Consider the following 12,508-nt stretch of genomic DNA (forward strand, 5'->3'; position numbering starts at 1 on the left):
CAGTTGTTACCTCAGCGGTGGAATGATTGTGAACCGCAGCGAACCATGATGGGTCAGCTAGGTTGCTGTGGGTAAGGCTGCAGTCAGTTTTGCTTGATAGAAGTGTTTGCAGTCCTTTTATGTTCCCAGTCTTGGAATAAACAGCTGTTCCAGGGTCTTTTAAAAAGGAAAACTTTGTATATATCTTTGGTTGGTGGTTGCATTTCTTTTTCCTCACAGGCATTCCTTCAACGGTTATAAGGCCATTTAGGTCCTTTGGTGATGGCGTTGGTGTAGAGGGTGATAATAGCTGTGGCAATGACTGTGGTATCTTAAATGAGGTCAGTGGTCTTAATGGCGGCTGATGAACTGAAGTTGGACTTAAGGGGAAGACATTTGCCATTGATGGTACGTTGTCCTTTATATTTTCAGTTGAAGTTACGATTGAAATTGAATTTGAGGTTGCCATAATGGATCCTTCTTTGTGTGTACTATGGGTGATGGTTTTTTTTTCCTGAGGATTGACTGGTTGTGATAATATTATTGCCTCGGGTTTCCTTTTCCTCGACTTGGAGTTAGATTTTGGATTGAGTAAGGATTGCCTAACTCTGCCGGATCTCATTGCTCCTATGTATTGTTTTGTGAATGCTTTTTTTGTTTTTTTGTTTTTGAGTTATTTGTAAGAGTGTTTGATTTAATACTTAGGGCTTGGGGTATCTCCCCTCTGTGAGACCCCCTTTGACAGGGTCCAGCGCGGGGCTTCTCACTTAGCCCAACTGGAACCCAAGTCTTTAGTCCTTAAATATTAACAGTATAATTAATACTGATATTGGCAGTGTGATTGCTGTTGGAGGCAGAGTGCCTCACTCAGTGCTTTGTTTTGAGTTCCTTAAGGTCTTGGAGTCTTGGATTCTTACTCTCGTCCTGATCAACCCTCTTGGAGAGGTCACTGAGACAAAGGAAGAGGATAGTAGAAATTAAACAGACTGAAGATATAACAGTTATGACTGGCCACCCCAGTCAGACGTAGCAGAAACGCAGTCTCGGACCGAGGGCGCTGGAAGGCACAGGAGGCACTCGAGGCACAGAAGGCTCTGGGAGGCACTAGGAATCGCTGGGAGGCGCTGGGAGGCAGGCAACAATGAGCGGAGCGGCAGCTGTGGTGGTATAAGAGAGCAAGGGCGAAAACAAGGCACGCTACCAGGAGGGCAGCTGTTGCAGCGTACTCCGTTGGCTTAAGCTACCACACTTCCCCGCCTTTTTATTACCTCGGCCTCGACCGCAGCCTTCTGCTTTCCACCTCGACGTATGCTTGTGTCAATGCTCTGCAGACTGTGATTAATCTGCGCTGCCTCAGCTCCTCAACAACTTGGACTGTGGTGGTGCTTTGGTGGTACTTTGGTACTCTGGAAGTTGCTCTTGCTCGCATGTGAGGTTGAACACCCCGAAGAAGCCAGGGGCCGGTACCTCATTGCTGTTCCATTGCTAGGGGTGCTAGGAGTGTTCTGTCTGTCACTGGACGCTAGGCGCTAACTTGGTCATCTTGTTAATGGCCTGTTGACCTGTTAGTCACCATCTAATGATTTTCGTACAAGTCTGCCCTCTCCCCCTGCCGCGTTGAGCAATTTTACCTGGCTATCTTTTTTTTTGGGTTGATACTCAGCACTCGGCGCTTGGCAGGCAGCAGGCAGGTAAACGAGCAGGCAGGCTCGTGGCAGGCGCCGGGCTGTAGCAGGTAATCCAGTAGCCTCAGGCAAAGGAGGCCGAGTGAAGGGACGGAGGGGGGGGCAATCCCTTTCCGCAAATCTCAGTGGCAAATCTCGACGGCCCGGCCCCTGGTAGTAACAGCGGGTCTCGATGGCCGAAAGAACCCGCGCGGCGGCGTTTTCCGCTGAACTCTCTGCCTGTGCTCTGCTCCGCGGCTCTCTCGGCTCTCCGAAAAACGTGAACTGGAATACAATTAAAGTTATTTTTGCTGGTACTCGGAACCCTTTTTTAACTCCCATAAACATCACACACCACTTATTCATCTGCAGTCCCTAAATCTCTCACCCCCACGGCACCAAACGGCTAATTGGAAAAAGATCTCCGCCAAAGTGCCCCTCATCGGAAACCCATCAGGCATTGCAGCGCCGGCCAGACGAGGAGCAACACGATGATGAAGCATGACACCTACCCGGGTGTGTGAGGGCATTACATTCCAAAGAAGTGGATTCCCATCTCTTTGACTCTGTAGCCTACTGTCCTTTGTATATTGCTGAATTCTACATCATTCAGGAACAGCACAACTTTAATTTTCATATTGTTTACAATAGGCCACACAGGAATTGCTGCAAACTTGAGCAGGGTTACCCCTGAGATCTCTTTCCCTATTGGTCAGGGGAGGGGCCAGGGATCACCCCCTCCCACAGACTAGTGGCAGGCATAAAAGGAACACGCTGAATACCCTCTGCAGAACACAATTGGACCTATGCAAGACAGAAGTGGACTACACTTGCTGTTGTGATCTGTGAAGAGAACTCTAATGGTTAGACATTCTCCCACTTCTACCCAGGACTTAGCAGTGAGTCGTGAGCCCCAGTGCTGTTCCTGAGGTCCTGGAACCCTTGGCTGGTGTATTAGTGTACTCTACCTGCCCAAACTGCAAAAGCATGCGACTTAAAACTGTTTGCCAACTTTTCTTCCAAAGAACCGGTGAGAGACCTGGTTGGTGTTAAATAGCCAGTCCGATCTAACTTGCTGGTTTTTCGCACTGCTGGAGATCTGACTTCCAGAAATGTTTAAGTCCAAACATAGAGACCTTAACTGAGAGTGACACCGAACCGAAATCGATTGACATCGAGACCTTCCTCGACACAGATGCCAGGCTTCACCCGCTCAAAGCTTGCCTGCCTTCCCCTACAGCTGCACCAGTACCCCATTCTTCAGTAAGCCGCCGTTGAACCATGACTCGGATCAATGTTGCCCCTTCAACAACTCTTTAATGTTGAGCCCTTTTGAACATAAACGCCAGGCTTCGCCTGCTCAAATCTTTCCCGCTTTCCCCTACGAGCGGACCACAACTCCATTCTAAAGTAACCTGCCATCAAACCCGGACTCATGTCCCGCTTGCAGCTTTCTTCTCCAACAACTCGTCAACAGCCACCTTTCCTCCAGAACTTTTTTAAGTCCGAAGGTAATTCTTTTGCTAGCACCTATCTGGGCCTTGTATCTGACCTGCGCGCTATCGGACCTTAAACCTTACCATTGCCACAGTCTAGCGCGACAAATTGCCCGCGGTCCGTACTTTGTGCATTTTATTATATTTTAATTTAAAACGTTAAAAATACATATCTCCGGTTCCCCTTATTGGACTTTTGTAATTTTGTTCATCAAAATATTCTCTATTTTTGCAACATTTGATTGGGATTTTCATTGTATTGTGTTTTTGTCTTTTTCATTATTTTGGTACTCCTTCATACATTTTCTTAAGTTAAACCTGGCTGCACTGTGCCATAGCTACTAGGGGCTGAGCTCAGGTTTAAATTATTGAAACCTATACTGAACCTAACAAGGATAGTGCCATTATTATTTGTGGTGGACTACCATCCACCCCAATTTATAATCCAACCTTTTGATTGTAAATTGTGAGGCTTGTGTCTTGTTTTCGGTGGGTGTTCCGATTAAGGTGAATTAATAACGAACATTTTTTCGTTGGTGGTCAAACTTTAAAAAGTATGTGAACTCATTTTACTCTATATGGGCTGTTTGTTTCTTGTTCAAAATGTCCAGGTAGCATTAATGCCCTTCAACAGCAAAAGACTGGAAAGAAGGCTGACTCTGCCCACTAACAGAATGACCAGACCATGGTTTGTTTGGTGGGCTTTGCCTTCCCAGGAAAGCAGTTCCACTAATGGTACTGTCGGTCCCGGGGCCTCTCTACATACTCTTTCCAAGCATCATAGCAACTGTTCAGCTCCAAGGATACCCTCATGGGTGATAGTGCGCTTTACATTACACAGAACATAACAACCTTCCTATCTGGTCCAGAGCTCACAAAAGTTCCACCAGTGCTTTCGTGGGAGTGGTGGACCTAAGGGATTCCAATAGCAGTTCAAGTCTCCTCCATCTTCAAATGGATCTGCAGTCTCAAAGCCATTTCAATGATTCATCCCTCCACCATTCCCAGGTTTTGTAGTTTAGATGTTTATGCACTTTTTCATCAATAGCTTTATCAAAGGCTTCCTGAGTGCTCCAACTTCTGTGCAAGGACTACGCTCTTCACTTTCGCTCTTCTCTGGAGGTCAGCCCACCTTCTGAGAGGAAGTGCTTCACGACTGCCATGTTGACTAAAGGGGCCAGAGAGGTAGTGTCCTTGCAGGACAGGATTACTGGAATTGTCCCCCTTTACCTCTTGGTCTTCATTGGACAAGCTGCTGTCCTTGTGCCAAATGCCCCTGGTGAGCAAAGCTGGGGATTAGGTGATGTCCCTGGATCTCCAGGATACTATCTCCATTTACCACTTGTTTGTGTGTACAGGCATTACCTTGGATTCACAGTGGGGACCCAGCACTGTCCATTTCCAATACAACCATTTGATATAACAACCATTCCACAAGTCTTCACTAAAGTGTCCAATGTGGTAGCGTCTTTACTTAGGTCAGATATCCATTTATTCCTGTATTTGGAGGACTAGAAACTGAATGTAGGATTCACTGCACTTATCACATACCCCCTACACCCTTCAACATGTCCTGGGCTTCTCCATCAGCAGCCAAAAGTCCCATCTTGCCAATTTTGAAAGGCTGAGCTTCATCGGTGTGGTGTTGAATATCACCTGCAATGAGAGCTTTTCCTCCTCAGAGGTTTGCAGATAGTAAGGTTGAATTAAATGTTTTTGAATCTGGTTCAGAACGCAAGTCTTCCACTTGCTAACCTTGATAGCTTTGTTCATCCTGTTTGTGCCACATTTCAGGTTGTGAATTACAGCCCCTAAGTGGATCGTAAGACAGCAGTGGCTCCAACATCATGGGAGTCTCTCTACTCATGTAGAGATTTTACATTCTGTCGACCCAGGTCTACATTGGTATATGTGCCCATCCATAACCATGGCAGTTTGTCCCTTCAACCCTCCCCCGTCTCACTCGCCTTGTAGCAATGATGGCAAGAGACCTTTGGACCTCTTCAGGGCAATGACTCCAACAGTGTGCTAAAATTGCAAGTAGTCCGCCTTGCTCTCAAGGCTTTTTTCCCTTCTATTTTGGGAAACCTCAATAAAATAATTTCAAGAATACTACCACACTTCATTGCATCAGTGGAAAGCGCAGTGTTGGTTCTTGGACCCTCTGTTGGGAGGCCTTATGTCTGTGACAATGAGCTCTGCAGTTAGGGAATCTCTACTGTGACAGTCCTTGTGGGCAACCTCTGTGTAAGAGCAGATGCCTTAAGTTGTTTCTCGTCAATGGAGTATGAATGGGAACATTGTCTCAAAGTGGCTGACATGATCTTTTGCAGACTAGGATGCCCAATCCTGGACCTCTTTGCCATGGCCCTGAACAGAAAGTGTAAGTTGTTCTGTGCCATTACCTCCAAATGGTCACCCTTCATGCTCTATTTATTCGCTCTAGTCCCTCTGCTGTCACAGGTTATGCAAAAGCTGCAAGAAGATCAATCATAACTGATTTGTATGATCCCAGATAGAATAAGAGGAATTTTGTATGACTAACTGTTGCAACTCAACAGTTGGATCCCTGATCCTCTCCCACGCAGAGTAGATCTGTTTTCAATGCAAGATGGTTGGCTCCTCCATCCCGTCCTCAGACACTTTGTCTGGATTTGTGAAGGTTGAGCAGTGTCGACTAGAAACCTTTTGCTTTTCAATGGTAAACGGTAGTTATAGAAGACAACCTGACTTGCCAACAACCTGTTACTAAGTCTGTGTATGTGTTCCACTGGTCCAACTATATTTCTTCTTGCAGGTTCAAGGGTTAAAGCCACTTCAAGAGTCATGTTTTCCGACATTATGCACTTGACACCTTTCCTCGCTTAACAAGGCATATCAGTCCCCAGTGTGGAAGGCTATTGATTGTTCTGTCCTCCTTCATGTATCTTTGCAATCAGCCCTCATTGTTACTGTTGCCTTTAGTGGAGCACATTCTGAAAGATTTGTTAAAATGTTTTCCTCTCTAGACCATTGTTGCTCTGCACTGGGATTTAAATAAAATATTGTGTTAACCTTTCTTATGGCTTCACCTTTTAAACTACTGCACAGTAGCTCAGTCTACCTACTTACAATGAAGATGGTATTTTTGGTGGTAATCACCTCTGCCTGTAGGGTTGGTGAAATACAACACTTGTCAGTCCAGCCACCATTCCATGTTTTTACTCAGAAACCTGGATCTTCATACCTACCCATTCTTTCTGCAGAAGATTGTATCTTCCTTCCACGCGTAACACTCTTCGGCTGCATTCCCTCCACCTTGCCCTACCAAGAATGAGGAGAGGTTACTAGATCCCAGGCATGCTGTCTATTACTACCTTGACTGTACAGGGCAGGACAGAGTGAACAATCAGATCTTCGTGGACTTTTCATGATGCCAAGAAGGACAAAGCCATGATTGAGCACACTATTTCGCCTTTGATCACCTTTTGCATAAAGATATGTGACGCCATGGACAAGAAAGACCCTCTGGCTTGTGTTTGTGCACATTCCATGAACAGCTTCTTCTGCCCTTAGCAGGGGCAACCCAGTGGCCAATATTTGCTAGGTGGCCATTTAGTACTGTCTGCATACCTTTGCCTGGCACTACTGTCTCATAGCTTGCAGTGAAGCATATTTCACCAGGGCTGAGTTGTATGTCTTCTTGATTAACTGGCATTATTCAGTCCTGCCTTCTAGAAGGGGTTATATTTCTTTTGGACTCAATCACAAGAATGAGGAATCTGTAGGAAGGATCAAAGTACTTTGCTTCAATAGCGATACTTCTGGCAAATACTTTATCTTCTCTCACACTCCTCCCTACTCTCCCTCCTTCCCTGGTAGGATGGTTCGGCATCATTAAGCTCTTTCAGTTAGGTTGTAAACAGAAAGCAAAATGCAAAGAACTGATGCCAGTGCTCTAAGCGCTGCTGTATACATTCTGATGTCTTCACATCCTGGAAATAGAAAGCTGCAAACAGGCTTACACAGCGGCACGGGCTGGACTGAAAGGGTGTTGATGGTTAAAAAAGGTTCCCAATTCAGTTTGGCATCTGGAGGATATTGATAGGGTGGGGAATCTGTTGGAAACTCCAGTATACACAAGAGATGTTACATAGGGTCAGTAACTTTTTTTTTTTATCTTGCACGGATTAGATTCTCTCGACGATGTCCCTGCCTACTTTCATGACTTAGCATGTAGTTGAAAATGACAATCTGATAATCCATGTTGCAGGTCCTCTTTGTAGAAAATGTACAAATTGCAATTAAGTTACTATCGTCTAGTTCAGTAAATGTGGTTAAGATTAGAGAAAGCATTCCTAAATTTCAGTAATGTTTTACTTTTGTAATATGAATGCTGTCTTGCAACAATACTAGTATAGCCAAGAGCAAACCTATTTGATATAGAAGTTGGATGTTTGTATTTTAATGCTATCCATGTGTTTTGTTGCAGGGGTGTTTCTGCATGTCTTGGCAGACACGCTTGGCAGTGTTGGTGTGATAATATCTACAATCCTCATTCAGCAATTTGGATGGTTGATTGCCGATCCCCTGTGCTCACTGTTTATTGCAGTGTTAATATTTCTCAGTGTTATCCCACTCCTCAAAGACTCTTGTCAAGTTCTTCTCCTCCGCATGCCATTGGAGAACGAGAGAGATCTACGTGTGGCGCTAGAGAAGGTCAGTCCCTAATTCATTTTAATGATCACAAATGTGCAAACATGGACATGTTGACCAACGAGTATGTGTTTATCAGTCTCCCACTGTTAGAACAAAGTAAACCATGTTATTTATCCTCACCTCCCATATTTCTGCTGTGCAATGTGTGCAGTCAAAACCAATCTCTCCCGCAGATGTTTCTACAGTCTGTGCCCTGCCGTTAATATACTTTGTAAATTGCACAGACTAACTGGAATCAAATAACTAGCTGCTTTAATCCTCACCCACTTCCCCTCTGAAAATTAAAATCCTATTAATTCTCAAGTAGCACTGAAATATAACTTTGATGATTAGGTTGAGCATGTGAAAAAACAGAATCCCATCTTAATTTGATCTTTGTAAAAATTTAAAACAGAACAAACTATTTCTCGTGTTCTTTTGGAATGGAGTGATGTCCAGTTAACTGTGTGTGTGATCTAAAGTCCTAGTTTCCCTAACCATACTACTTATCACAGAAAAGCACTGATCACATGAGTTATACCTTTCCATAAATTAGTATTCAGTCTGCATTTGAGATGAATGGGGCAGCAAAACATTTTTTCTGAAACAAGGCATTTAAAAGCCAATTCGGTGCCGTGCTTTGTAATAAATCATGTTTGAAAGAATGAGTTATAGGAGATAGGGATTACATCACCCATGTACAAAACAAAAATTATTTGCCTGTCTGCTCCATGCTGTTACAGCGGCCAGGCATGAGTCTTCAAAGCAGTGTAAGAGTTGGTCTGGAAGGATATGTGGAGTTCGTGGTTGGTAGGTCAACTTTGTTTTCAGGCAGCCACTTTTCAACCTGTCTCTTGGCAGACTATCCCGTTGGCAGGATGCCACCCCAGCTACGTTGTGACTCAATTGTATTTGGAAATGTTCAGAAGGCCTGTGTGCATTTTCTGGTGGGAAAACAGTGACAAAATAGGGTTTTCTGATGCTAGTTGACAGCACCTTCAATGGCAACTAAAAATGTATGATGAATTATTATGTGCTTTTATTATAATTGATGTTCAACCTAATAGGGCACTATTTATAGTCCCGGAAAGGTATGGGTATACAGTGAATACAACTGAAGTGTGCTTTTAGCAGAGGCTTTTCAAAGTCCTACAACCTACCAAATGACAAACGTTTATCATTTATATAAGTGAAGGAAAGGATATACAAAGATGAGGTTTAAAAAAATTCTTTATATGGACAATACAATATATAAAAATGAGGAAGGAGTAAAAGGTGTCAGTACAATTACGACTAAAACTATTTCAATATGAATAGATACCCATAACAAAGACTAATCATGTAACAAAAAGACTTGTAACTAAGTGAAGATAAAACCAATATACATATTTATAAACTACATGAAACATTCATAAAGAGCTGATGTTTTAATCCGCTCCATGGTGTCTTTCGAGACGTGTGAACTCTTCATGAGTTGGTATTCAGAGCTCTCAAAACAGTAATATATACAGCCTATTTAGAATCCCCTATTTTATCAAAAGCAACTATCAAATCAGACATCTGAATGGTAATTTGGTATACAATAATATGCGATAAAACACCAAAAGATGATAAGAAATTCAAATTTTTAATAGATGGTTCCAGCCCCCCCCCCCCCCCCCCCCCCCCCAGATTTCTTACCTGAACTCTCGCCAGGCTAGAGCTTCATTGTTTCCTGTTGCAGCAGATCACTAGTGCCAGGTGGTGCCTCTCAGTATTGAGCAGCCGCTAGAAATTATGTGAGCTTCTGCATAAATAGCCCCCTTCGCTGGTGACATCATGTTTTCTTTCTGCACCTTTGTATACGTGGATCTGATGCCCCAGCTGTTTTTTTAACATGTTGCCTTATGGTGTTTTAGTAATATTTCTGACATTTCTAATCGTGAGTTTTGGGAATGTCACTTTATACAGAAATGAATTTTCCTTTTAACAAGGCAACAACTGAGCACTTGAAAGATGCTTTGAGTAAGTCGCATTCGGCACCTACTGATCCATCTTCTCTTTCTGCCCAGCCTACCCAGATAGTTTATAGCTCAAGCATCTTCTTGCAGGAACAAACAGAATACATCCCATCAATACATCCAGAGAGGGAATAAAAATGAATAGATGCAGTAGACAAACAAATGTTCACATTGGGTTGCTTAGTTTTACGAGCCTCTAATGGCATGTTTACTAAGTTGTGATGCTCATGCACTGAGGGAAATTGTGAATGTGGTTACTTGTAAGGTTTCTGGGGCAAAACAGGCTATTCGGTTGTTGATGTGGCCAGCATCCAATCTGTTAATGAAAAGTTATTATCTTGAATACCGTTCAGCACTATACAGAATCAAAATGGTGCTCCTTTTCTGCTCCAGAACTGCATGAATGTCTATTCTGCTCTCTATTCACATTTTGACAGTGTTTTCCTCATACTATCACGTTTGTTAGATGGTGCCCCGGCTTATTTATGTAAAGCTAGAAGGAATTTAGTAAAAGCTTCAGCTCTCCATTGTATAGCAAAGAACCCTCTAAATTGCATTTATAAGGACTGATCTCTTCTGTTGCACACTTTAATGACAGATGTGAGAAAGATTACAGTTAACAACCCTTGCATGAGGTTAACACCGAGTCTGGAACCCCTGTAAATTTTCTAAGCCCATGGAGATGTCTAGCTGCAGATTCCTTACCTTCGAACTATCCCCAGATGCCCGACTGGATCCATACATTTTTCTACAGCAGTACCCTTGTGTGTTGGTTGAGGGCGCTGGGCGTCTCCATACGACGTCGTCCACCGGATGTGACATAGTCAGTTGATATAAGCCCTCACCCAACACGCTTACGTCAGTTTCTTCCTTTCCGCTCCTCCACACAGATCCAGAGTGTATCACCTATGGCCATTTTTGGCCTCTCTCGACGTTTGTTGATGTTACAGTGTACTTTTTCTAGATATCTTCGAGCTCCTAAAGGCTTACAATGTTGAGCCCTCATCCTATTTTCATGTGGTGTCTAGACATCCACCCTGACTCCGAACGGTGTCTTCAGCTTCGTTCGTCTGCGCTGTTGGAGCACCGCATGACACTGGTAGCCGCACAGCAGAGGTAGACAGTCCCTCATTGGTCACGGTCATCTTCTTCCTCCGAGAACCAGGCATGGGTCAGCTCTCAAAGTCCTTCATCCCCGCTGTTGCCTGGTAAGTCATATGTACGCGTGGTGTCACTAACTTACCTCCTAGTCCTCCAATATCTAAGTCGGAGCAGGTTTCTGTTCCAAGCCTTCAGTTTTTTCCTGATGCCCAGGTGACTGTGGCTCAGAAGAGGGCCTATTATCTCTCCCCTTATGCCATTTTTGTCTCTCAACCTCCCTCGACGCGCCTCGAGGCCCTGAGGAGGTCGGTCAGGCCTTGACTGACTCCACACTGGTAGAACTTCCCTCGGTGTCAGCGGGGACCTACAAATCTGTGCTTGTCTCCCTTTCAACTCCAGTGCACAGCCCTTCGGGGTTCCCAAATATGACACCTATTTTGGATCCATCTGCGCTGACTCAGGCATCGACAACACTGAACGCCTCTACTTTGTCTCTCCTACCCAACGCCAAGGTGTCGTCTTCTCGACGTTGGTAACGGCGTCGTTGGACACGGTCCCCTTCGGGCTACCTTCCACCTCTTTCGGAGGAGCCCCCTTCTTTTTTCTCCATGAAACAAGGGTATTTTTGGTGATGTGCGTTCTCGTATGGATGAGCCTCCTCCGGAGTTTCATTGGGTTTCTGACCTTGGTGACGCTAGTGGCCTTGACTCTTCCCCATTCTCAGACCTGTTTTCTCCTCCTCGCCTCGTTTCAGAGGCCAGCTCGGCTTTTGCTCAGCTTTTGCGGAGAGTTCTGGGGCTGCAGCTTCTTCTGTGGAAGTGACCATTGATCCTCTATTTGGGGTGCTTAAGCAGAGCCAGCTGAGGACTGAGCCTGTGCTTCCCTTCAGTAAAACCCTCTTTGAAATTCTGTTGGGCACTTGGTCTAAGCCGTTTCAAGGTCCTCTGTGGACAGGTCTATTGCTCATAGGCACCATCCTCCCCCTGGAGACCCGCTCTGCTTTTTCTGTCAGCCTTCTCCGCAAAGCTTTGTTCAGGATGTTACAGCCTCCCCAGACATTGGCTCCCTGCCTGAGTTCTCTCTGGACAGGGAGTCTAAAGGGCTGGACCCTTTGGGCTGATCTTTTCTGCTGCCAGCTCCGTTTTGCAGTCACTTAATAAGATTTGTGTTTTTGGCTGTTTTCTTCATGTAATGTGGTATTTGGTCTCGCTCTTTCTCCCCTCCGTCCCCGATGATTCTTGGAGCACTTTTGCTCAGTTGATCCAGGATGGCTGTCAGGTGGCTACATTACTGAGTCATGGTGGCATTGATACCACGGATTCTGTCAGACGGCCCATGGCTCTTTCGGTAAGTCCTCATCGGCATGCTTGGCAACGTACCTCCGGCTTCTCTGAGGTTGCTCAGTCCAACTTGAGGGTACATGCCTTTCGATGGCCAATATCTGGTTGGCTCTTGAGCTGGCTCCTCTTTTTGCCATTTTCGGGATAGTCAGAGTCTTAAGCCCTGATTGCTATACCAATCTCTATGGCTGGATATCGTATCCTTCATTTCTTTCTCTGTGAGTCTTTTCCCCTTGTCCATCCGCGTGCTG

General features: G+C 44.8%; 1 protein-coding gene across 1 annotated transcript in view; it reads left to right on the forward strand.

Annotated features, from left to right (window-relative positions):
- Nucleotides 1-12,508, forward strand: part of SLC30A5 (solute carrier family 30 member 5) — a 427,281-nt gene that overhangs the window by 367,796 nt on the left and 46,977 nt on the right. Inside the window, exon 14 of the mRNA XM_085632130.1 lies at nucleotides 7,611-7,837. Within this exon, the coding sequence (XP_085488256.1) occupies nucleotides 7,611-7,837 (227 nt within the window). The remainder of the gene's footprint in view (nucleotides 1-7,610; nucleotides 7,838-12,508) is intronic.

Source organism: Triturus cristatus, chromosome 2_1 (assembly GCF_964204655.1).
Source record: "Triturus cristatus chromosome 2_1, aTriCri1.1, whole genome shotgun sequence".
NCBI lineage: Eukaryota > Metazoa > Chordata > Amphibia > Caudata > Salamandridae > Triturus > Triturus cristatus.